The sequence below is a fragment of the Lytechinus variegatus genome, chromosome 14, assembly GCF_018143015.1.
Source record: "Lytechinus variegatus isolate NC3 chromosome 14, Lvar_3.0, whole genome shotgun sequence".
Classification (NCBI taxonomy): domain Eukaryota; kingdom Metazoa; phylum Echinodermata; class Echinoidea; order Temnopleuroida; family Toxopneustidae; genus Lytechinus; species Lytechinus variegatus.
The window spans coordinates 19,799,097-19,827,061 of record NC_054753.1 but is presented as its reverse complement, the minus strand read 5'-3'; the positions used below and the strand labels follow the sequence as shown (position 1 = coordinate 19,827,061).

Here is a 27,965-nt window from a genome sequence, read left to right as displayed (position 1 = left end):
AATATAATGGATATCAACACTGTTAGAAGACCTCTTCATAGCCGAAACTTTGATAATCTAAATATTGGACATCACAAACATTTAAGAAGATACAAGAGTGACTGACATATTTTTCCCATTAATTTACATTAAAGCCTGGCTGTACAAGTAACTGTTTCGGAAGAAATAAGCATACCTTAATGGGCCCCTATTCTCAGAGGTTTCAATTATACCATGGTACAAAACCAAGGACTATGCAAATTTTTTTAACGTAATTACGCTTATTTCATCGCGTAGTCGCGTACACAATGTTCAATCCAATTAAATGCGAGCTTTCGGCAAAGTGCGCTTAGAATGAAGCAAGTTAATGAAATAAATCTGCAAAGTCCACAGTTGTGTACCATGGTACAATAAACTGAAACCTCTTGAGAATACAGGCCACAGTGTCAGAAATGTTTTATTTTGAATCTCCTTTTGATGACAATTTCAGTGTTATGCATGTTTAGTTCTTCTTGGGGTGGACTTGCCCTTCAGGAAGATGAGAGAAAAAAAATACTTTTACAAATGCTTGAGAAAATAATTGTTGTTGGTGGTCGAGATGGGGTAGGCCGTAAGGGGGCCCTATATACTTAGTTTATTTTTATAATCTATCACATATCATATCATAACAACTTCTCATAAGCATGACTTGTACAAATGGTTTCCTTTTATTTTTGGCCACAAATATGATACATGTGCTCCTTTACAAGGAACAGGAGATTGTTTTATCAAAGGACGATGATTATCTACATAATTCACGACAAGTACACAGAAACGCATCAAAGGTCAACATCATTCAGCATTAAATATTTGTACAGCAATAATACTTTGAATTGAAAAAATGTACAACTAATGGTCAGTGCATGTTAATTACAAAATACAAACTTTTGTGATATTTGAACATATATATGGAGAATGATCAATGATTCCATGTTTAATGAAACAATTCATTAGAATTCAAACATGAAAGAAAGAAAAAGGAAAGTAGTTCTTCAGATGAACCTATCCCATGGAAACAAAAACAGAAATATTCAATGCCAAACATTGATTTTGTGCATACACTGTTAAAAAACCCGTGATTTTACAGAGAAATAAAAGAAGATTTTGCAGAAAGCAATTACAGAATCATTCTGTAAATTCATAAAACATGATTTTTTCCTGCAATTTAACAGAACAGGTCTGTTTAAAAAGGTGAATTCAAGGAAATTTGTAAGATGCCATACACCAAATACCAATTTCCTGTAAGATTACGCAATCTGTTAAGATTACAGGTGTTCTCGAGACTCTGCTGCAGGAACTTCTTTTATTTTAAGGATAAATTTTCTAACAGTGTAGTCCCTCCCGTGCATTAATTTCTGAGTGCAGTGCGAATTCATTAGAATTTGAGGATACATATTTTATTCTGGTTATTCCCATATATCATGCCAATGATATATTTCCTTTTTTATTAGTTTGTATACTTGGTCTACTAGGAGATTGTCTTCTCTCAAATCATATATCACCAACATTTCTAAACCCACTTAGTTTATTACAAATGTTCGTCTCAATGCCATTTGGTCAACCATCAATTGGTCATACTCTCACTTCTTCTATTAAACCGTCATTGAGTCGGATGTCCAGACGGTCTAATTTCCACTTAGTTTACCTAAGTTTTTGTATTATTTAAAACTTTTTCAAAAGAAAATTTGATTTAACAGTTTGTCTAATTATACAGATTTAGTGGTTTTAGACGAAGCAGATAATTTAAGAAATGGATATAGCCTTTATGGAAATTAGACAAAACGGTAAATCTGCCAAGTGTCATTTACATCAAATCATTAGCGGACGTAGTGGATGTACAGAAACTAGGGTTTAACAAACCAAGGAAATTGAGACCAAACGGAAAGTTAGACGAAATAGATGAAGACCAAGTGGCAATTATCCATTTTGTTTTGCTAATGTGTCATGGACCTGGGTTTCTTTTACACACTTCTATGTTCAGAGTTACGGTAATTTGATTGATTTGAATAAAGATAATGAATATATTATTATATTGTAGACTTATTAATGAAAATACAATAAACAACCTTTCCAAATCAAGCCCAGTCACACCAACGAAACTGACTCCAGAATGACCGATGATATGTCATTGTTAATAATGTAATAACTTGTCTCTGTCTAAAGCGTATACATTCGTAATTCCGAAGCTTCGTTATTCCGAAGGTTCGGATATTCCCAAGGTTCGTTAATCCGAAAGCGAAATAAGGTTCGTTGTTCCGTTCGTTTTCGGACTAACGAACCTTCGGAATTACGAACCTCATTTCGTTTTTGGATTAACGAGCATTGAGGTATAGGCAATTTACGTGTGTTTGGAATTACGAACCTTCGGAATAACGAAGTGTAACCGTCTAAAGATGGTTTCACCCGTGTGGTTGTATCATCACGGACAGTGTTCATTTGATTAATTTGGATAAAAAATCACAATCAGATGGTAATCTTTTATGTTTTTGTTCACGTTTTGGGAAAAAGAGGGGGGAGGCTGTAACCCCACCCAGCCCTCCCCCACCCCCATTTCCGTGGCCCCTGTTTAACCATGTTAAAACAAGTTTGATTCCTCCACAATAGTGTTGAATTGCAATTATTGAAGCGACTCATCGAGTACATGCACTTCTAAAGATGAACTACAAAAGAAATAAGGGTATTAAATACCATCCATGTTTGTGAATATAAATATTTTTAGAACAGTGAAATTTTCAAGATGTCATAGCTCTCTCATTTTACATCCCATTTCATTTTTTTTAAGTGCTTGTATGCATCTTTGACTTTTTCATTAATAATTCATATCACCTTTAATTGGTTGGTCTTAACCACTAATATTAAAGTCTCTTGTGCATGAGTGTGCTTTTACATGAAATAAATATCAGTGCCCCAAAACATGTAATTAAAAAAATTCAACTTGATAATTCACTCTTAACATTAGATTTTTTTTCAAATGAATTGTGAATGTTTTAGCAATGAAAAGAATAAAACATTGCTGTTCATATCACATGAAAGTAAAATGACAAAGAGTAAAATGAATACAAAGATTGAAGAGAATAAAAAGACTTTAACTAAGCCAACACTAATATACACATAAGACAATTAGTACTACTCTAATATCTCTACTGCAGCAACAGTCTTGAAAATAAAGAACATAGATATCTAAGATACATATATGCTTTGGTATTTGATACCTTAATGAAAAAATAACATGATACTACATTAAGAGACATGAACAGTACACACAATGAGTAACATGAAAGGTATACACATATGGAAATCCAAATAACAAAAAGAGCTTATGTATAAAGATACACATGTATCATATTCCACAGATGATGATGTACATGTATCATAAATATATATTACAAAAAAGGTTTAAAAGTTCATTTTCTACAATTTTTGGTGCATGGTTTAAATTCAACAAGTCAATCCATAGCAAAATGTTCAGATGTGATCATATTAACAGCATTTCTAGAAATTGTAAGCCTGTCTCAAGTTCCCTGCCTTCCTATATACTTTTTAAACACCAGTTGTGGTCATGTGATCTTGAGAAGAGTTCGAACAGAATCCAATGAAATTACCACCAAAATGTTTGTATGTAAAAATGAAAAATATGTGCCAAATAGCCTGAAAGAAAATGCGTAATTGCTGAGAAATTAGCAAAATAAGATTTCATTAAATGTCGGTTGTTTTTCGAAGCAATATCAATACACTGTCCCACATATGCTTTTCTGTGTTAGTGATCATCAAAATAATCGATTTTCAGCTAAGATTTCATGATTTTACAAAGATAAGTCTACATTAATGTACCGGATCTAGCTGTATGATAATATTTTGACAATTAACCTTGATTTAAAACACTTTCTCATGAAATAATTGTTTGCTGCAACTTCTGTCTTTTACCTTTGAATTGGCAGAAAACCCCAATAAAATTGTAAGGAGCATGCGCTTTATAACTTATATGTTAACATGCTTTCATTGGTGACATCATGACCAGGTGACGTAAGGATCAACAACAGTAGGGGAAGGCGGGGTAAGTTGTGACAGTTTTTGCTTTTTGCATGTTAGAATTGATATGATTAATAATCTTGTCGAAATAAGTACCTTGCCTTGAAATTTAATTCTTCTGAAATATTTTCCACCTAAATATAACTTTCTATCCCCACACTGAAAGTCATCGTGACCTTTGAAAAAAACGATGTCAAATGGCTCAACTTGCCCCATATATGGGGTAAGTTTGAGCCACCTTCTGGGGTAAGTTGAGCCACAAAAATTATGTACAAAATGTATGAGGGGAGAACCAGCATGTCAATTTTTGGTTTAAAGTCTTTTCACTTGCTAATTCTCTATAAATACTAACATCCTTTAAAAGGAAAAGAGCAGTCATGTAAATTTGCTCCTTTCAGCCAGCATTTCAATCAATTTTTATGGTTTGTTTTTTAAGATACATTACCATAGGAATTACCATGGCTCAACTTGCCCCATGCTGTTTGGCTCAACTTACCCCAGTCCGAACTTAGTGCGATAATTTTGTATCCACACATTTAATATGCATCCATCATATAAAAGACTATGACAAGAATGAAGATCCATACCTGGACTAATAATGCTGTTATCATGTCTTGATTATATTTAAAGACGTGTGTGTTTATAAAGCACTTATCTATTTCACACTCTTTTTTACTTTTTTGGCTGAAATTCATATTTTTCCCTCTAAAAAACTACTTTTTGTTTCAAAGTTGAAAACAATATGGTGGGGTTAGGGGTTATGCTATGGGTCATCAATACATGACACCACCACAATGTCTGACTCATTCATTATTGGCCTGGGGCTGGTGGCTCAACTTGCCCCTATGCTCAACTTACCCCGCCTTCCCCTACATGATAAATATCAAGAGTGCATTGTCATTGGTGCCAAGTACGACTTTAGACTTACTTAACTCTTTACAAATAAGATGATCCTAAAAATTATATGGTATCAAGATCTTCAGGATTTCAGCCAACCTAATCAAAAATCAAATTAAATGAATAATAAACAATCAAAAGAAATACTAGTAATGATAATGAATGAACCTGAATGTATGAAAAAGAAATGATCAAATAGATTCTACAGTCAGCAATTCGATCCCGCAACAATCCATACAACTCACTTGGTAAAACACAAGAGTCTAGGTAGAATACTAATCCCAAATCTTCATGTGAAAACGTGAATCCTTTCCGTCTTTCCAATAAACAGTCAGTTCATGAGGGCTGCACTAAAAAGTCATGTCTATCCCCTATCATCCCTGCGATGATAGGGGACTAGTGAGTCGACCATTCACCCACTTAAATACCTACCTACCCAACCTATACAGTGGTGTTAAAAAGTTAGTGAACCCACAGGAAAATGAACACATTTCAAGTGTTCTGGGCCTGTTGCAGAAAGAGTTGCATTTAAACGCAAGCCAAAAACTCAATCGCAAGTCTCAAATGCACGCTGTTGATTGGCTGAAAATCTAGTTGCGCGTGATTTTAGAGTTGCAATTGATTGCAACTCTTTCTGCAACGGGCCCCAGTTCTGCCATATCATAGATATTTGATTGTGAAGTCAGGCGATAAAATATTGCATTCAGTAAAGTTTATTTCCCTGGGCTGGCCGAACAATGTAGTGTTGTTGTCTCTGTTTACCACTCAGCATGTAGAGTACATTTTCTGGAGGGGTTTACTCAATTTTTAGCACCAATCTAATATCATGAAATATCATCAGCATTGTTAGATTTCCATAAATTGTTCTAATGCTTGAGCAATTTACCCACCATTGATGAACTGTCCACTGCAATCACACCCGATCTAGGGCTCATAACACAAAGACTAGCCATCTTCATCGAAGAACATATCTCTATGATTTGATTGCATTGTCTATATTGTGCAATCAATCATGTAAATCAAGCATACGATCAATCGCTAACCTTTGTGTTAAGGGACCCTGACCTTAATGATGTAACGAAAAACGATCAGAGGGGTGTTTCACAAAAATATTATTATGACTTAGAGTCCCACTTAAATACCTAGTTGCATGCATTGTAAAAGGCACAACTGCATTGGTTAGATCATGCTAAGACGACGCACACTAACATTGCATGTTACATATCATAAAAGCATCAGCATTCAAGTGCAACTCTTAAATCATACTTATATCTTTGTGAAAACACCCCCAGGTCATAGACATTTGGAAGCTTGTATCCATTTATAAAGTCCTCCCCTTCATGGTTGGGAGAAATTTCCTTGTTGAATGCAGCAATCTTTCATCATTAGATCAGTTATGTCAGGCTGGGTACCATCATTGATATGGGCTTCAATGGAAGTCATAAAGTTTGAGGTAAATTTTCCAGTGTGTGAAGAGCAAAAGTTGAATTTATATCAATATTACATTATAATTATAATCAAACATCCCAATTTCTGCATTAGGATATATTACTCCTTTTTCAAAGCATTGATCTTGTTGATGATCTGTAGGGTGGGGAAGGGCAGTGCCAACCTACCAAGCTTGATATAGGTTGGTCATCAAATGAACATTCTTCATATCAACTTCTCCTTGTCTTCTGATAACTTTTGTAACTTTTATCCTGACCAAAATGGCTCATAGGAACCCCCTTATAAAACATTAATAATATTCACAATCAACAATTCCATTGCCAATATAATGATGTCATCATTTTTCTTTCAAAGTATTTATCTTGTTAATGATCTTGAGAGCAGGGCCAAGCTTCATATTCAGAGCTGTCATCAAATGATCTTCCTTCAGCAGCATCAGGGCTTGCCCGTCAATCTCCTGTGATTGGAACTCGTCGGCGTAGCCCGCGCACCCCGGCAGCGACCGGATAAACACCGCGACGTTCTCCACCGACCATGAGCTCGGGTTGCGCCCGACCCCCGGAGGCAGGTCGTCGCTCTCGTCAGAGTACTGGAAGCTCTGCTCGCTGCGGCTTGGGGATGACAGGACAACGTTGGGAGATGGGGAGGACGGGTGTTCCATGTCTTCCGATGGGGCAGAGCTGGAGCTGCTACTGCTGCTCGTCTCTTGAGGTAGCTGTGATTCATTCTCATGCTGGCCTCCTTTGCTCTGTGGAAAATAATAATAAAAATAATATTTCAGCATTTATATAGTGCTTAATACATCGGAACGACGTCGCGCTTTACAGACATATTATTACCCCGGTCATCGGATCCGTGCATGCCCGCATACAATGTATGCACCTTCTCCACTCCCTGGGGAGCATTCCAACAAGAGTTCCAAGACTCAATTGCTAGGCATACTACATATAGGCTTTCACATCCTACCGGGTACCCATTTAACACCTGGGTGGAGAGTGGCACAGTGTGGATTAACGCCTTGCCAAAGGATGCTAGGTTATGGTGGGATTCGAACATACAACCCTCTGATTACAAGGCGAGAGTCAGAAGGTACAGTCTAACCTCTCTTATCCGGCCTCCCCTTATCCGGATCTCTCTATTATCCAGATACACACTCGCTGAGATTTTTTTTCAGTCTAGTATGTACATGTAGGGATATGAGATTTCAATCTAAACTAAAAGTTGCTATGCAAACTCTCTTTGATTACATACATTTTTCAACATAATCTACCTACAACCACATTATGTTTTATGAACATATCTTACCCAAATCACCAAAAGAACTTAGACAGGATAATTTTCCAGTAAATCAGGGCACAGCGCAACTATTTTATCACGTTAGAGAACTCTTTTTTTTCCAGGAAAATATCAACACATACCTCGCTAGCTAGCACTAGCAGTACGGACGGCGCCATCTGTCATGTTTGAGCCTACAGTCTAAAAATGGCTGACTTTGCGAAGCTGAGATACCCGCCACGATGATCCAATTTTCTAAGTTAGTTTCATCAAGTCATTCTCTTTCTTTCAAGGTATGCTCAATGTATACCTCAATCATTTCAGCAAGTTAACTATGCAAAGAGTTTTGGCCACCAAGCGATTTCATTTCCGTAAAAATACAGCCTATAATTTGCACTGACACTGCAGTGAATACTGTCTGTGTACGCCAACTAAATAAATGAAGTGCAGCTACTATCGCGGAGGCAGCTGCGTGTATTAAATATTGGGTCTCCCAGATCCAGATAATCCCTTATCCGGATTGGTGCTGGTCCCAACGTGTCCGGATAAGAGAGGTCGGACTGTATATAAAATTTCCCAATTTTGGCACTCGGTGAGAGTCAAAACCTAAAGACCACAGTGCTTGGGATTTTCCATTATGCGTGTACAGATATATTGGACAATTGTTAATAATACCGACATGCTTACATATCACTGCCAAACGTGTCCTGATGCGTTCAATTGGATATCATTACCTACTAATCCACTGTTGACCAGAACATTGACATAATTTGTATATATATCATACAAACAGATCATTATCATCAAGCCTTATGCATTGACATCATTGCGCTTCCATCTTAAAGGCTGAAGACAATTCCTTACATGCACTGGTGCTCTCCAGCTGTCATATATCTGACAACTTCTTATACACACATTCCTATATCCTGTGAGGGAGGGCGCTGTGAGGGAGGGCGCTATGAGATTATAATGTCATATGCATAAGGTCTACACATTCATGCTATTCTTACCCAAGGTTGTGCTACATTATACGTGAGTCTGCCATGTTTTCCTCTCTGTCCCTTCAGGGGTTTAGCTTTGAGTTGTAGCTTCAGTCTGTGCTTCGTCTTCTCAGGTTTCTCCGGCTGTCTCGGTGAAAACAGCCCGAGCCTCTTGGAGCAGCCCACGTTGTAGCGCTTGGCACAGGCCATCGAGCAGAACCGTTTGGAGCGCTTAAACTTGCGAGGAGAGTCCACCTTGCCACAGAACTCGCATCGCAGCATGCCACCTGCCTCCAATGGCTCAGGGGCTTTTTAGGAGAAAATACAACGTGTTATAAAACAAAGTATATCACTTGAAAATACAAATTATTGTTTAAATGATTAAGTGATTAGGATTAATACAGAGCTGCCTACCTGAACAGGAACATTTCAGTATTTTTAAAGCTGAAAATCAGTATTTTGGCGAGGAAATCTGTATTTTCAAAGAAATACCATAGGACAACACATAAACTGAAACTTGAGAAATCAGTATTTTGCATGAAACCATCAGTATTCTTCTCATTTTTCAATACTAAATACTGAAAATCCGTACTACTTGGCAGCTCTGTTTATAAGACTCAGAGCAAAGGCACATTTCATGAAGAGTTTTGTCAGTGGTTTTCACCAAACAGATGTTATAAGCTACTAGAAATCCTGGTATCTGATTGGCCTAGAGCAAAGTTGTCAGTGAACACCACCAAAAACCTCTTAATGATATGCTCCTTCAAAATAAAGATTAACTCTAACTCAATGGCCCAACACAATGGCCCATATTCTGAAGTCAGGTTTAATTTAAACTCTGGTTTTAAGTTGTGGTTTAACTATGGAAAGCCTATTGTCACAAAGATCTATAACAGCACAGGTTCATTGTATCAGCTCATTTGACTCCAAAAACACTATTAACTGCCTGGGAAGGACAAGTATGACAGTTGTCTTCACCAATAAAGAATTAGTAAAGAGCACAGTTAACATGTGAAGCATTCAATGTTTAACAAAATTTTTGAAACGTTTGGCTTCCCATAATTTTAGCACAGAGTTAGACCATCGTTTGAGTTAAACCTGACTTCAGAATACAGGCCTATGTGTAGATTATATTTGGTCTACAGTGGCTCAATGGAGCTACACTGTATTAAAACTTATTCTATCTTCCTTACAGTACCGACTCCTTAACTCTGACTGTACAATTATCACAAGATACTACTGGCTCTCCATTGGCTTTGCAATTATGGTTTTGTAAAAAACAAAGTTTGATAAAAATTTCATAAGTCCAATGCACATAGCATTTTCACAGACTGCAATTTGAATGTTCATTCAACTGTACGATCTCTATATAGCCCCTGAACATCTCTGTAATATATCGTGCAATTGTATACAGATACTGCCTACCTAGAGTTTGAATATAACATTTCCTCTCCCCGACGGAGTTATATTTTTCCCAAGGGAAAATATTATCCCGAGGGAAAAATATAGCTTCGGAGGGGAGTTGAAATGTAATTTATTAAAACGATAGACCAGGCAATATCTGTTATATTATATAGTATATGTGGATTCGCCATCAGAAATTGTATTTATCATCTGGCTCAAACCCGAAATTCTTGCTAATGCTCTGATCCATCTACGTCAGAATAGTTTTTTTTTAAAAATACATTAAGGGCGTTCTTCATGCAATCAACGCGTTAACACTAGCGCGTACATCAACTACCTTGTTGCGCAACTTGTATGCAGCGAGTGACGTCACCTTAGTGGATATAAGTATAACGCCGCAATTGAAAATACAACGCGGTATATTCCCTGAGGTGACGTCAAAACCTAGAATATAACAAATGCGATCCTCGCAGCCATGGTCAAGTGATGGCGTATTGACCTATCACTGATTCAAATCTACATGACATATGTAATATATATATTAGGGCGACAGGAAGATACAATCTCCACACATCATTGGTTACGTGGTATAGTACATACACACCCCTTTAGCCCGAATTCACGAAGGTGGTTTTGAAAACCCATGGTTGAATCCATGGTTTTTCGCAGATTTCCTGTGTAAATTACGCTTCATATAGCATGTATTGGGTGCGTGTATAAAAAATTCCAATGCTGATGCGCGCTTTGTCAGTGTGACAAATTGACGCCTGTTACCATGGTTAGTTACGCTACTTTATTCACGAGTTCACTGTTTGAAGAGTGGGCTCATTAATTAACAGTGGACTTGTGAATAAAATAGCGTGGATAACCATGGCAACAGGCGTCAACTTGGCGCGCTGTGACAAAAGCGTGCATCGGCATTGGAAAGTTTTAATACACGTGGTAAAATAAGCGCAATTTATACAGGAAATCTGCATATTCCATGGACTTAACCGTGGGTTTTCAAACCAACTTTGTGAATTTGGGCCTTTTGGGTTTATGCATGAAAACCTGGGAATGAAATATATACATCCTTGCATGGCTAGCAGAACGGCTTTTTGAGTTACAAACACACCATTCCTTTTGATCATGCAGAAAGGGGCGCACTGTACATTTTGCATAGCACATGCTTGAGATATCACCCTTACAATGTCTGCAAGTCACGCCCAACCTCCCGCTCTTCTGCTAGCCCGTCAACGATATCACCTCAGGATGAGGACAACTTACCAGGTCTCTTAAGTTTCTGTTGTTCTGGTGCGTTTGTCTTATATGTTGTATTAATTTCTGCAGGAATGCCAGAGGTTACCTGGAATTTGTAAAAAAAAGAAAAAAAAGAAGATGCAATTACTTTTTAGGACTAACACATGCTTACAAATATAGATAGTGTAACATGAAACATCTACACTGATTATTTCTTCACCATGGAAGCCTTAAGAAGTTACATCCAATTACTGCCTAGTGAGAAAAAAAACTATCAGTCACATAGAAATTAGCACCCGCTTCTTCAAAATTTTCTGAGCCCATCCTCCACAAAGCTACATAGTGACAACACTAGAAGACTTTGTACAACCACCCCCTCCATGATAACACACAAACAGGATAAAATGTCAAAACTATGGAAATCTAAACACATCTTGCAGTAAAATACACCATCATGTAACGTGCATGATTTGGGGTAGACTAGAACACAATTTGCCAAAACTCTATCAACTATATCTGATTGATGCATCTTCGATAATATTGAACTTATTGAGTATCACTCCAATTTGATATTCATAGTTAGCTTTGTAAAAGTTTTAATTGCATTTGCTTGCAGTCAACTGGGAAAGAAGTTGCCAAAACGTAATGATTGCTGGATTATCAACATGTAGGCTAATTGCTAGTAGCCCTGGGGGGTGTTTCACAAAGATTTAAGTATGACTTAAGTCGCACTTAAATGCCGACGCGTACAAGATATGCAACGCGCGATCTTATTGATAGATACGCATTAGTGCGCGTCCTCTTGAGACGATCTGACCAATGCGGTCAAGCCTTTCATACTGTACGCAAACCGGTATTTAAGTGCGACTCTAAGTCATACTTAAATCTTTGTGAAACACCCTCCTGATTGTACACTAACAAATGGAATTTCTACTAATGCATTATGAAACACCATCCAGATCCTATCTAATGGATATACAGAGAAACCCTTTTATAGTGACCACCCAAGGGAAATCTGAAATGTGGCCTTAGTAGACAGGTGGCTGCTTTATACACACATACATGTATAAGAATCTGTTTTAGTGGTCACTATAGACAGGAGGCCACTAACACAGCTTCGATTGTACATGTACCTACCGGAAATGGTTCCTTGGATTCTTCAATGATGAAACCATCGATGACATGGGTCAGAATTTGAGGCTTGACAATGGCTCTGGGGATTTCTCTCGGTACATGAACTTCTGGCCTGTGCTCTATGATGTCAGGTACAGGCTGTTGGCCCTCTACTGGTTCCTGTTGGCCACTTAACAGTACAGGATCCGTAGATGGATTGGTAGAGGAAAGTGCCGTTGCTGAGGAAGTGACCCTGAAGCGCCCATTTTTGGAGGAGGTGTCACTGTCGCTGCCTTCAGACTTCATAAGGTGGTGTGAAGGTACAGGAAGGTGGGACTGTGTTGGAATGGTTGTGGAGCTGGGACTTTGACTGGACTTTGCCGACATGTCGACTGGGTGGATTTGAGGTGAGCCTTTGGGAGACGTCACCAGGTTCATTGGAGTGACGTCTGGAGTTGAGTGAAGGGAGGAGTCGCTCACTGAGTGGTGAGAATGCGCTTGGACAGGTCCCTGCACGGGGCGGGGTGAGATACGAGGGAGATGTGCTCTAATCTGAGCAGTAGGACGATGGGCCTGGTGGGGATGCTGCTGAGGGTTTGCTACTGTCAAGAGCTGGTGACTCCCTGCAGTCCGAGCAGGAGAAGGGAGAATTGGCTTGTGATGGGAGTGTGAGGAAGGGTTGGGCATCGTTGAAGGCATCCTTGCTCTGTTAGGAGAAACCAATCCATGTCTTACTTGGTTGGTAACATGCCTTGGACTCATTTGCCCATTTCCTGGAGACATTTTGGTTTGTTGCTGCACAACAAATTGTCCTGAGCTTGTCATGGCAACACATTGCCCCGCTAAATGATTTCCACCAAGGGCAGCTTGTAATCTAGGATTTCCTGGCTGATATGCCAATAAAGTTCCTCCACGTTGAAAGAAAGGAGCTCTGATTTGTGTACCTGTGATCAAAACTGGAGAGTGTGATCCCGAGACGCCCCTGCCTGCTCCGGACATGGGTATCCTGATTCGCGGTTGCTGCCCTCTGATAGCATGAGGTGGACTTCTGGAAGGTGGAGTGTGCTCCCTAATGACCAAGCCACCTGGTGATCTAGCACGGGCAAGGATCTGTGCCCTGTTCTGAGCCAGGACCTGAGGATTGGAAATTCTATTTGGTCCATTAGACAACACTCTTACTTTGTTCCCATGGTTCCCACGTCCTGTGCCTCCTGGCCCTGGTCTTGGATGTCCCCTCGTTGGTTTCACCTGACTGCTTATTGGTCGAACCTGCTGGACCATTCCAGCAGTAGTTGGCATGACATGGCCAGTCGGTGTAGGTCTGATTGCGGCCGCAGTCATCCTTGGAGCAGTTGGTGTATTAGGGCTTGACTGAGTGGTCTGAGCATGGCTATATGACCTCACAAATATGGGAGTCCTGGTTGTCACAATAACCCTTTGACCTTCTGCATCTTTTGGGCCCTCTTTTGAAGGAGCGCCCCCTGGTGAGCTCCGAGCATTTGCGACAGAAGTCTGTGGGGAAGGCGTCATCCTCTGAGGCACATGGATCCCAGCAGGAGAAGCTGGAGGAGGGGGTACAGCTTTGTGATTAGGAGCAGACAGTGGCCCTTCTACAAGACCGGCGTTCATTGTAGGGGATGGTGCAATCATTGTAGGTGCAACCGTTGTAGCGGGAACTGTTGTGGCTGGAACCTGAGGCATGGTGTTGAGTGGTGATGCCACAGCAAATGGAATGTCTGCTGTTGTTGTCATGGGAATTGGAAAGAGCAGGTTGACTGGACTGGGTGTTGATCTCCCTGAGGAAAGATCTTGTGGATTTGCTTGAGGATTAGCCATACTTGATGAATAAATCTGGAAAGAAGAAAAAATAATGTTATTTTTGACACATGTAATATAAAAGCTGTTGATCATCTGGGCCAGTAGATGTCTTAGTGCCATTGCATGCACCTCTTTAATATCGTAAGCTGCACTTTGCATCCAGCCCTGCGTATTGAACTGGCTCCATTTGTTTTTACGTCACCCAAATCTAAAATGGTCATAACTTTAAAATTATTTTACCCTATCCATACAAAGTAGAGGAAATTTCATGAGGAGTTAAAAAAAAGCATAAAATAATAAGGTAAGGTGAACTGCTAACATCTTATGAGTGAAAATATTTGATAGTAATATTTGCCAGTAATCCTGAACTCTACATCTTGACTTCTCAGTAACTGGAGACAGGTAGACGCCGCAGAGTTTCCACAAGAACTGGCACCGGCTAGCATTAGCTTAGGAGCTAGGACCTACGAAGTGACCCAACTAGCTACATGTAGGCCTAATTTGAGTTTTTCCAGAATGATTACATATCTACATTTAGATGAAATTGATAGGCTATAAGTTATAGAATGGATATAAAACAAATACCATACACAATGCCTTTATTTGATCCAGCAAATGGGCAATGAAGAGAGATGAAATAGTAAACTTTTTCCCTTAGAGCAACTTTATATCAAATTTACGAGTCTATACCCTCGGCAAGCCTCGGGTATAGGAAATGAAATAAGTTGCAATTTTATATCTCTTCATTACAAACTAGTTTTTGCTAGATCCTCGTAAGACAATTTATTTTTTGTACACTATTATACCAAGTTGTTATGTGTCGAGACAGGTCGTGTATCAAGTCCTGACAATCAATTTCAAATAGCCATTTAAAAAAATTTGCACGCAACCCACCCATGGGTGCATTACTGCCGCCGTGTACAGGAATATTGAAGGTACAGAGCATGGAAAATTGCAACAAACTCCTGCAAATTTATGACAGGATTTACAGAATTAAGTCATCCTACGAAACTTACCGTACGATGTGAAGTCAATTTCTCATAATTTTGAATATTCCTCAAAAAGCGTCATTTAAGTTTCAATTTTTTTTTTTCGTTGACAAAATACGGAGCGAGCTTGCGATTTCCCAAATTTTTTGTCTAATGAGCTTAACAGGGCGCGCAATTTATCTTCATATCAAGGACACTAAAAGGGAAAGACTAGGCACAAAAACTATCTTACACGTAAATCAATGGAAAGCGTTACGCGAAGTCAGCAAAGTGTCTTTTTACTGTAAAGACTTCAGCGGAACATTAATTGACAAACAGTAGCACTTGCAGGGCTTTGTTCAAGGTACGCAGAATTTTCTATATTTTTTGTTTAATTTGTCACCTTGTTGAAATTTTTCCAAAATGTATTATCGTCAGCAAAAATAATATAAAAAGGATGTTTTTGACGTTATTGCATTTATTGGTGTCTCTATTTGATCAAACAATCAAACAAAAATACCGACACTTCAGCTGAATTAAGGTTGTGAATTGTAATAGCACAACCAATGACCTCCCCTTTATTTCCGTGGAAGAGACAAGCAAAGCCACTTTCCAGTCCGAGATAGGCGATTTTGCTCTTTTTTATGTCCTTTTTATAATATAAAAATATGTTAAAAATTGAAAATGGAACACATTTCACCAGAAAAAGCTCTGATGAGTAGCAGAATGAGTTTCAGCTAACATCATTCGTGTTATGAAGCGATGCTAACTGACAACTCTAAAATCCATTACGTTAACAGGTAGGTGGTGCGAGATTAGTATAGCCTGTATACTCTTAGTTTTGAGGACACAATGATGACTTTTAATATAACGAAATATACTTCTTCATCATTGACGTCGTGACATTCTTTCCAGACAGGCATAGGAGATCGAGAATGGCAAAAACAAAGATGGATCTCCCTAGGAAATCCATCTTTTGAAACAAAAATCATGCGAATTTTACTGATTTTTACACCTTCCTACGCACTAGTGCATAGGAAGGTTTTAGAAACTATTATATAACAAGTGGAATGCCTCTGGCCGTCTCACCTGCATCACGCGGTTCAATATAGCAGCAGTGCTGACTTTGAATACTACTCTAACTCGCACAAGATGTTCAGTGATACATGGTTACTCTTATGTCCACTTTTTATGAACTAGACCAATAAACTTACAGAGATATGATGGTTATTCAACAAAAAACCCCAACATGGCCAAAGTTCATTGACCTTACATGACCTTTGACCTTAATCATGTGACCTGAAACTTGAACAGGATGTTCAGTGATACTTGATTACTCTTATGTACAAGTTTCATGAATCAGATCCATAAACTTTCAAAGTTATGATGGTAATTCAACAGATACACCCAATTCGGCCAAAGTTCATTGACCTTTGACCTTGGTCATGTGACCTGAAACGCGCACAGGATGTTCAGTGATACTTGATTACTCTAATGTCCAAGTTTAATGTACTAGACCAATAAACTTTCAAAGTTATGATGGTAATTCAACAGATACCCCCGATTCGGCCAAAGTTCATTGACCCTAAATGACCTTTGACCTTAATCATGAGACCTGAAACTTGCACAAAATTTTCAGTGATGCTTGATTACTATCATGTCCAAGTTTCATGAATCAGATCCATAAACTTTCAAAGTTATGATGGGAATTCAACAGATATCCCCAATTCGGCCAAAGTTCATTGACCCTAAATGACCTTTGACCTTGGTCATGTGACGTGAAACTCATGCAGGATGTTCAGTGATACTTGATTAACCTTATGTCCAAGTTTCATGAACTAGGTCCACATATTTTCTAAGTTATGATGACATTTCAAAAACTTAACCTCAGGTTAAGATTTCAATGTTGAATCCTCCAACATGGTCTAAGTTCATTGACCCTAAATGACCTTTGACCTTGGTCATGTGACATGAAACTCTAATAGGATGTTCAGTAATACTTGATTAACCTTATGGCCAAGTTTTTATTAACTAGGTCCATATACTTTCTAAGCTATGACGTCATTTCAAAAACTTAACCTCAGGTTAAGATTTGATGTTGACGCCGCCGCCGTCGGAAAAGCGGCGCCTATAGTCTCACTTTGCGTCGCAGGTGAGACAAAAATGTAAAAAAATGAAGGTTTCTCACCTATAACTGATGCCGCGTAGATCACTCACCCGATCCACATGTAAACAACGGAAATACATTAGTTTCGACCCTTGAACCGCTTATGTATGACTTACTTCCGATTAGCAATGCCGTTTTGACAAAAAATTTAGAGATGAAAATTATGATTTCACAAATACTAAAATTTATTATGTAATTATAAATAATTACCATCAATATGTCAAATATTTAAAAATACGTAATTAATTAAAGTATATGAAAATAATAATTTTCATCTATAAATTTGTCGTCAAAACAACATTGCTAGCCACAAGTACGTCATACGTAAGTGTAGGGACAGTGATTTTCCGCGATCGCGGAAAACGGACGGAATTCACGGAAAAGGCCTTTTGAAACGGAAAGTGGCATTTCAAACGGAAAATCACGGAAAACGTATTTTCCCTCAAAATACACAGAATAGCAACAGAAATTACTCCAAAATAACAACAAAATGAGAATATTAAATGGCCACAAAACCCCAGAAAACACGATCTCACTTCGCTACAATCATGACAATTCACACATCGTGATTGCTCTCGACATCAGCACACTCGATAATACCCCGCGATCGTACTCGGCCGGCCGGGTTGAGCTTCACATCGCTTCAGATCGCTCAACTGCACGGTCGTGTGTTGCTGCCCTCTACGTTTGAAGATGTAACAGCACGATATCGTGGTCTTAAAATCCAAGATGGCGGATTGGCGAAAGTCGTTGACTGATGATAACGATGTCCAAAAAACCCCCAAATTATTGATGAAATTTAATTTCACCGTAAAATAATGCTAATTATGTGAAAGGTGAGGATGTATGCATGCTAAATCAGTTTGAAAAATCATTAAATACACCAGCATAGATCCGATTAGAACGGATTCTATTGTGTTGTTGGTACAGTAGCAGATACAAATTTTGGCCAGAGCGAGTGTATGCGCTTTGATTTTGCTATTCAATGTGTAAACGGAATTGTCACTTTTCCGTGTGTACAACGTCTATGGGGAAACGGAATTTCCGTTTTCTGACGTGCTGAAACGGAATTTGTGATTTTCTGAAACGGAAAAGGCCATTTTTTGAAACGGAAAATCACTGTCCCTATAAGTGGTTCAAGGGTCGACGCTATTGTATTTATAATTTTTAAAACCTTCCTATGCACTAGGCGTAGGAAGGTGTAAAATCAATAAAATTCACATGATTTTTGTTTCAAAAGATGGATTTCCTAGGGAAATCCATCTTTGTTTTTGGTCATTCTCCTATGCCTGTATGGGGAGAGTGTCAAGACATCAATGATGAAGAAGTATGGTATATTTCATTATATTAGAAGCCATCACATTGCGTCCTCAAGACTAATACAGTCTAGACTATACCTCGCAATACGTGAGAGTACACGCAACTTAGCTTCGAACTCTTACTTAGGCCCTAGTAGTACAATTTTATTTTTAGAACAGTAAGTTAGTAAGCAGGGCTTAAATTAACCCATGGCCATCGACGACCAGGCCAAATGTCAGTAGAGGCGCACGGCCAATATGGAGACTCCAATAGGGGAGATAATCTCCCATATTGGAGACTTGACTTGCAAAAAGAACACACGAAACAACACCAACAAAAGTGTAATTTTTCCCATCCAAAATTTTGTCTCACTGAGGTCAGAAGCCCATTTGTTCTGTGTGTGGATGACAACAAAAATCCTTATAAAAATGGTGAAAAGGGGTAATTTATCATGAGGAATCTGCCAATCAAATTCTTAATTTGCTGCCAATCCTTTTGCAAACAAAGGAAATTGGTCTCCCAAACTTTCTTGTCTTTCCCTTAATACCCACAATCATTACATTGATATGAACGATTATGGAGATTGTCTCTGAAATTGGATACCCAAATAATTTACAAAACAAACGACTCTGATAGTGATATTGATTTGTAGATAATCTGTCTCATGCCGCTTGGGAGACAGTCTCCCACATTGGCAAATATTGGCCGTGCGCCTCTACTGAATGTGTCTGATATAATTGAATTCATAAAAAATATTTGGTACGGGCCGGTAATACAATCCACTAGGCCTACCATACCATAGCATAGCCATAGGCCTAACGCTAAGTCTACAGAACACACATTTTGCCACGATGCGGGGTAGGGTAGGTCAATCAATAATGGCAGAGCCATGATGAATGTGGATTGGGAAAGTTGCGGGGTGGTTAACCATAGGCTCTGCCTATGTAGCATTCGATATTCCTTGATCTAGATAAAATGTTACCAAGGGAACTCACGCCTGCATAGCGGGCGGGAGTTCCCTGGGTTACATTTTATCTAGACCTTACGTGTAATTTGGCATACTCACCCGACAAGCGTGAAGTATGGTCAAAATAATTCTCCAAATAAATAGTTAAAACAGAAATCAAGCACTTACCACGATTATATGGATGAACAGTAGAGGTGCACGGCCAATATTGGAGACTGTCTCCAATGTGGGAGATTATCTCCTATATCAGAGACTTTTGTGAAGAATTTGGGTATCCAATTTCAGAGACAGTCTCCAGTTTTGGAGACAAATTTCCTTTGTTTGAATTTGCGGCAAAAGGATTCCCTCGGCGGCAAATAAAAATGTGATAAGCAGATTCCTCATGAAAAATTACCCCTTTTCACCGTCTACTTTATAAATTCACCGTCTACTTTTGTTTTGATAAGGATTTTTGTTGTCAACCACACACAGAACAAATGGGCTTCTGACCTCAGTGAGACAAAATTTTGGGTGGAAAAAAATCATGCTTTTGTTGGTGTTGTTTCTTTTGTCCTTTTGCAAACCAAGTCTCGACGTCTCCAAGTCCAATGTGGGAGATTGTCTCCCCTATTCATTGGAGAGAGTCTCCCATATTGGCCGTGCGCGTCTACTGATGAAGGTCTAACGAGTGGCAGTTTCCTGACATCTTGGCACAAACTGGAACCTCAAAAAAAACCGAAAAGTTCTCTCCTTCTACCCCCGTCTCGATCGGCCATTTTGGTTATGAATCGTAACAAAATGGCCGATCGTGACTGGGCCTGGCTGGGGCTGGGGTAGACCAAAAGCTTCGGTCTCTGTTATGTTGGTTGTTCAGCTGAACTCCGTTGGCTTCACTCACCAAATACAGAGACCGAAGTTCTAGCGCGATCTGTACAGGGACTCAATGGCCATATGTTTATGTACTTACATGTAAGATCGGACAAAACGGGGAAGTGAATTTGCGTGACAGCCGAGGTAAGTCACTGTTTTTGTTCCTTTTAACTTGATTTTTCTCCGTTTTTGGGCAATTAATGCCAAGAGGGAATATTAATTTGCATTTTGGTCACAATAATTGTCAATTTTTTTATTCATTAAAGACAAAAATTGAAGAGCCCCGACGGGGGGATTTTGCATTGCAAGTCCCCTAATGGTGCGTGCACGATAGCGAGCCGTCTGTGTACGAGGAGAAATTAAAAAAAAATGTTAAAAGACTCCTCGAAACAGACGGCTGCCAGCTGTCTAGGGCTGGGGTAGGAGCACTCACACAACATGCGAGGTTAGTAATACTAACCTCGCACAACGCATGTGGTTTCATAGTGGACTTTGACGTTTTCATTCATCACACGAATGTGAGGAAATGAAAAACGCCAAACATTTCAGTATTTCTCCACTTTGGAATTTTGTTTTAATCACTTAAGTTTTTTTTTTTAAATGAATTGGAAATTATTAATAAAAGTGTTTTTATCGCTTACCTCCAAGTCTCAACCAGGATACTCCCTTCGATCCGTCCTTAATACTGCGGTGGAAAGTACGCAAACAACAATCGAAAAGCAATTTTTCGTATCGAACATTCTCAATTCAAGTCGTCAGCGCATAATAGGAAATTGTACCAAAAATCAACAGGTTGCATCTCATGTATATACTTATTGGTAAAGTACGCCATCTTTTGACAAGATGATGATGAAAGTGGATTGAACGAGCAAGAAAATAATGCTGATCGCCTAGAATGCAGCTAGCTTGCAACACCGTAAACAAAGGTAGGTACGGTAGGCACTTAAGAACCAAGTTTGAAAGGACACTCGTAAAATTACGTCACTCTCGCGATGAATATTCATTAGATCGTGGTCGTGCGTGTTCAATACAAACTCTCTGCATGCATGCACTCAGTGTGTATTGAACACGCACGACCACGATCTAATGAATATTCATCGGCGAGAGTGATAATTTTACGAGTATCCTTTCAAACTTGGTTCTTAAGTGCCTGCCGGCTTTGAAATAACTCTGTGAAATAATATCGCGCGCCCTCTTTAGGCAAAAGTTGATAATCAACGCTGATCAAGAGGCATCTACGTGAAGATCACGAAAAATGCTCTTATTTTATTAAAAACAACAGCAAAGAGAATTCAACAAACGATCCATATGGTTCGGTAAGTGTCATAGAATAAATATAATGCTTAGCTACGATGTAAAGTCATAGTTATTTTAGTAAAAAGGGTGTGAAAGATTCGCGTGCACCAGGTGCATATGAATCCTTCACACATGAGACGATTTGAAAGTGAAACCATGTCATGAGCACTCTAGGCGACACCGCAATACTTACCCGTGTTAAGAAACTGGGACTCCACTCACGCGCATTTGGGCCGCCCTAGCTTAGAACTAAGCTTTCTTTCCGTAAAAAAAATTATTCTTATGATTAAATAAATATTAATTAATACATGAATACTGTTAAATCGGTACTCACCGGTTCTCTTCTTGAATTTTCTGCCAATTTCCCACGCTGCTGGCTGCAATTCCGCGGTAAATTTCGTCGCCATAGAGAGCTGTTCATGCAACGTTATTTATAAATGGAGCGCCCTTTACGAGAGTTGTTAATGCCGCGGAGAAATCGTTAGGCATTTTGGCCTGTGTTCAAGGCGTAGCTGTTCTATTTTTTTTATAAAATTATGTGTGAGATCGAAATCTCAGCGAGTAAACACTCTTCCAATATGGAAGAGTGTATACTCGCTGTGATATGATCCCGATAGGGAGGCGCAACACCCCCACCCACATGGGCGCAAACCCCAGGGCCGGGGGACATGTCCCCTCACCCAAAATAGTAGGGGGCACATTATGAAATGTCCCCCTACTATTTTTGGTCATGTCGTTCAAATTCGAAATGTATTTTGGAAGAGACGATCTTACTTTTGGCATGCCCCCTTTTTTTTGCTTGTTTGCTTGTCAAATTTCTTTTGGTCAAGATGACCTTCTTTAGAGGGTGATAAACCTTCTTTTTTTGTTTGTTTTTTGCTTGTCAAATTTTCCAGCCCCTGGTCCCCCTACCTTTGGGGAGAGATTTCCGCCCTTGCAAGTAGACATATACTCTTGATATTGTTTGCGAATCTGCACGGGCGTCGATCGAGGGCTGGGGATGAGGAAAAGCGGTGAGACGAGAAAAAAAAAAGAACTTAGAAGGGGAAAGGCGACAGAAAAAAAGTGAACGAAAGAAAAATTAATGGAAAATAAAAGGGAGGAGAAAATAGGAGAAATGTGATGGGTAAACAAAATTATGGGGAAAGATTCTGGACGCACTATTCATGTTTTATCATGAAAAGGATAAGTTATTTATCCGCGAGCAGACACTTTTTGATATTGTGATCTGAAACTGGATAATGATTTAAATAGAGAACAATCTGCGTATCTGAATTAACGTGTGTTTTAGATTTCGACCTAGAATTTGGGTATTCTAAGTAACTTTCTTATCATGAAAATCAATAAAGAGAGCGCAAAGCGCGAGCTAAAAATATATGATATAACAAAGGGTGAATTTAAGCTCTGTAATGCAAACACTTTGTGGGAAAATTGTGAATTGTGATGGATCACAGTTAAAAAAGAGCTGATGTATTTTATTTTTATTACTTTGAGTTTTTACATAGGACCGGAACATGCTATGAGGGCATTATGTCATCATATGAAATTGATGACCATCTTCCTATTTCTCTCGCATGGGAGCGCGAAATGTGTTAATTTTATGGCCTGAAAACTGGACATTTAAAGCACTTTGTAATTATGCATAAGAGGCATTATATATCTATCAATGCGAGCAGAAATCGCGAGTCGAAGTTTTTGATAAACTGTCATCAAATTAGTTTGATTTAGAATTAATATTGGGATATACATAACCGACTAATCCAAATGCTATAGCGTGCGGCGCTAGCTGATACGTTTTAACAATCTGACCTGAATAGGGAACTTTTTGAGAACTTTATGGAATACAGGAAAATAATACGTACCTGAAAATTCAAATTTTGCGAGCGCGCAGCGCAAGCAGAAAATGATAATGTTCAGATGATATCACAGACATTTTTACAGAGCACTTTTTAAAAATCAATTTGTAAATGAAACAAAATAATGAAAGTTCAATTTCCCAGCTGAAATATGTTTTGTATAATGACTTCAAAGTTTGATTTTTCAAGCTCCATATTGAGCAAGATATGCAAATACCCTAAAAGACAATAAGGCGCGAAGCGCGAGCGAAAATTTTTTATCCTAACAAATAGATTTAAAAAAAAAATTATTTTCAGAGTCTTCCCCTAATGTTATTTCATTTAATCATGTTCCTCCTCTTATGTTTGCCTTTCTTCTTTTTTCCTCTCTTTTCCCTTCCTTTTCTTTTTTCCTTTCTTTTTTTTTCTTTTTTTGCTCCGCCAATAGGGGGGCCCGGGCCCCTCGGCCCCCCTGGATCCGCCTATGTTAGCGGTTGTAGGTATAAATCGCGCTCTAACGCTCTAAAACTGTGTTCTTTATCAAAAAGCTGTCTTTCATATTCATTTTGTTCGCAAAAGAATATAAAGTTAATTTCAATCATTGTATATAGTTATCCTGTTTATGATAAAAATACTTAGAAATTGGGTTAGGTTAGGGTTATCAAATTATCAGGGCAGAAAATATATATTTTTTTCTCATTTTGCGCGTCGAGCTGGCACTATTTGATCTGTGTTATTATGTTTTTGATGACATTCATTGTATTCACAACAATAATTATTAAACATTGCGCACGCGCCGTGCGCCGCATGAATTATGTAGATCAGGTGAATAACTTACCGCTACACACGAGCAGTTGCTCTATATATTCTATGTAATATAATATATAGAGCAACTGCCCATTTTTAATGGTCCATAATATACCCACTTTCTTCTTTTTTTGGAACGAGTATGAATTTATCTACTGATATACTGAATGTACAATAAAAGTCATTATCATGTATTTCTTGGCATTTCATTTACTTTTTTTACCATAATTATATCACACAGCTGTTCGCATAGGCCTACGCCGTCACAAATAACAAAACAAAATCTCACTTTTTTTCTTTTTTGGTGGGGGATAGATTTTCCATACGCATACGTACAATTTTTCAAATTATTTTTTTCTGCTATTTTCATAATAAACTTTAAATGATTTCGCCTTTGCACTATTATTTTTTTAAAGACAAAATTACATCATCATCATATCATCGTCACCAACTTCATTCTCATCTTTATCACCACTACCACCATCATTATTATCATCATCATCATCATCATCACCGCCACCATCACCACCACTATCATCTTCACCAAGATAAATCCTGCTTTTTTTCCTTCCTATTTTCCTCTTTTTAGAGGGCACACCACCACGCCCCCTTACTGGATATCCGCCTCTAACGTTTGTTGTTGTATATAAGTTGGCGGATGCCTCATGAAATGAAATAATATAAAATAAGGAAAGGGAAACTAATTAGAAAAAGGACTGAGGAGAAGAAAAAAGAAAGCCAAACAAACAAGAAAAAACAATATCAAAATTTTGTTGTAAAGTCTTCTACGTCAGTTTAATAATTATGTTTTCAATGAAATGAGAACATAAAAAAATGAAACAAGTAAGATGGGCTATACATCGTAGCAAAGAAATAGAGGGAAGCTCCGAGACAATAAAAAGGGTGAGAAAAAGAAAAGACTTTGAAATACTCACAACACGAGCATAATAAAAAAAATTGGAATAAGCAAGGACAAGTAGCTGAGGGACACCCCCCCCCCCTCTCTCTCTAGTTATTTATGTATCAAACTCGCATACACAAGAATTTCTTACTAATCAAAATATTGCGAGCAAAAAGCACGAGCTGACATTTTTTTAAATATTCAAAACTGATAGAGAGACACATTTTAAACAATTCATGAATCATAATAATTATACAACTAGCTTACCAATCGAATCATTCGATTGCGACAAATGATCTGAGAATTAATGCTTTTAGGAATTCATTAAATTAAAGCAAAGTATCTCAACATTAAAATAATTAAGGCGGGCGCAAGGTATCAGCTACTACACCGATAATTTTTTTTTTGACATTTGAAGTATTTTCGGTAATCATGAAAAAGATCGGATATTTCATGAAAGCTCAAATCCCGAAGAGCGGAATATTTTTATTAATTGACTTTTTAAAAAAATGTTCTAAGCCCCATTTAATATTTGATTATAAGTCGATGCATTAAAAGCTGAAAAAATAAAGTATTTTGTGTTCCTCTATCATAATTGTCTTTCTCTTTAACCCTGGTTCTTTTTTTCTGGGGGGAAGCATTTTGGTTAAAAAAAGAGAAAAAAGATAATTGCTGGCTTGTGGACGCCCGGTGTGGACGGTGGTAGGGACACCCCCCCCCGTAGTTACGCCAATATGGGACCAAATGATCCTAAATGTCCGAGGCGAAACTTGTGCAATCAAACGTTATTTCTGAATAAATTAAAGCTTGCGCTGTTCAACTTCAATCTCTTTCAGCTAAATTTGCGATGAACGCTGCGTTATGAAATATATAATTATCAACATCTGGCGAAAAGAATAACCGACCGATCACCTGACGAGAACGCGTATACGTGATCTGCATATCAGGTCCGATCGAGAGTCAGAAGTGAAGGACAACTGCCAAGAAAATCAGGAAAAAGTCGTCAAAATGTAAGTTCCCCTTCATTTCTTTCAATTTTTTGTTACTTATTGAAGCATTAATGTATCATTAAAGCAAAATTTCAACAAAAGCCTCAAATTTAGCTAGTACTTTTGTTGAAATTACAATAAATTTAGATCCACATAAATCTCTAACCCAATTTTAGCACTGATGTCGCCTATGAGGTCCATACATGTAATGTTTGGACCTCATTGGTACTAGGAGTGGTCATGAGTGGGGTAGGAGAGAACTTTTCGTTTTTTGGAGGTTCCAGTTTGTGCCCAGATATCAGGAAACTGCCACTCGTTAGACCTTCATCCATATAATCGTGGTAAGTGCTTGATTTCTGTTTTAACTATTTATTCGGAGAATTATTTTGACCATACTTCACGCTTGTCAGGTGAGTATGCCTTACACTACACGTAAGGTCCTGGGCTCCCGCCCGCTATACGCGGGCGGGAGTTCCCTGGGCCTGGGTTAGATAAAATGGAACTTAAGTAACTGAAAGACGCGAAGCCGCGACAAAGACACCACATTTACAACCAAATAGATTTCTAAATCACGGTATCCCAACGAATCTCACACCCTTAAGTTATATGTTACACAGCATAACAGCAGAAAACGTATCCAACTTACCAAAGTTATAGCAAGAACTGGAATTTTGACAGCATTATGAACAGGGAATTCACATCGTTATTGAAGCTCAGTGTAACCTCTGCTCTACTCCACAAAAACACTGCGATCGTGCTCTTTTGCAGCAAGAGCGCCAGCTCATGGGTCTTACTAAACAGGATCTTGAGATTTTCTTCCATCTTCAAAATAAAACGACGCTTGTAGTTGCAGGATTATATGCCAGGGATTATGCATGTGATTGGTCACAGAAAATAAACTTCATGCTCCACTGATCAGTATCAAGAAGCAGAAAACATTAAATGTGAAGAAAAGATGTCAGTTTTAAATGATACGGTACAAAATGCAGTCGCTCTGAATAGGTCGTCAATCGTGGCTAAGTTCAACTTCAACTTTGGTCTAAGTTGCATGGACCAAAATTTCTTGTTTTCTATTCATCCTTTCTTGTAATTTTTTTTTTTATTTTTTTTTTCTTTCCAATTTTTGTCTTCTCTGAATGAACTTCAAAACCTTAAGCTCTCATTACCAGCAGGGCCAGGGACATGAAATTCGGGGGGAGGGGGGCAGCTGCTGAACACTAAATATAGGTAGGTCGCGCACTTGGAAGAAAGGTGTACCTCCCATCAGTGATCCCGTTCCAGATGCCCCTTTCAGGGCATGGGCCGGACAGGGATGACCTGTACCCCCTCCAGTAGCGTACATAGGATTTTCTACGGGGGGGGGGGCAAAACAGCCCGCTGAAAAATTGACAAGCAAAAGAAATGGTCTCTAGCTCATCAGGGGGGGGGGGAGGTTTTCAAGCTCGTCAGGGGGGGGGGCAGGGATACGTCCTTTGCATGAGTGACTCGTCAGGGGGCAGACTGCCCCCTGCCGCCTGTAAGTACGCTAGTGCCCCCCCCCCCACGAAGAGGTTAGTACGTGTAAACCGTATCCCCCCCCCCATATAGGGTATAAAGAAAGGAAAGAAAGGAAGCTGTAGTCGACGAAGGAAAATGAAAAGGTAGAGGAAACACCTCTTTCTTAAT

The 27,965-nt window shown here is 38.7% G+C and overlaps 1 protein-coding gene across 1 annotated transcript; it reads right to left on the bottom strand.

Moving 5' to 3' along the window:
* Nucleotides 1-5,373: 5,373 nt before the first annotated feature.
* On the bottom strand, nt 5,374-27,032 carry LOC121427424 (polyhomeotic-like protein 2). Its single transcript, XM_041623814.1, has 5 exons — nt 26,947-27,032; nt 12,429-14,255; nt 11,319-11,397; nt 8,679-8,956; nt 5,374-7,141 (listed from the first exon to the last, which is right to left on the bottom strand). Exons 2-5 carry the CDS (start codon nt 14,238-14,240, stop codon nt 6,731-6,733), a joined length of 2,580 nt encoding a protein of 859 aa, XP_041479748.1. The 5' UTR covers nt 14,241-14,255; nt 26,947-27,032; the 3' UTR covers nt 5,374-6,730.
* Between the last annotated feature and the right edge of the window lie 933 nt (nt 27,033-27,965).

Bases quoted from the DNA above. Each gene is read 5' to 3' on its own strand.
- LOC121427424 (XM_041623814.1), bottom strand. From the start codon at position 14,240: ATGGCTAATCCTCAAGCAAATCCACAAGATCTTTCCTCAGGGAGATCA. The intron at 11,398-12,428 runs GTAGGTACATGT...TACAAATTCCAG, and splicing joins AATCCAAGGAACCATTTCCG to GTAACCTCTGGCATTCCTGC. The intron at 7,142-8,678 runs GTAAGAATAGCA...TATTTTCCACAG, and splicing joins ATAATGTAGCACAACCTTGG to AGCAAAGGAGGCCAGCATGA.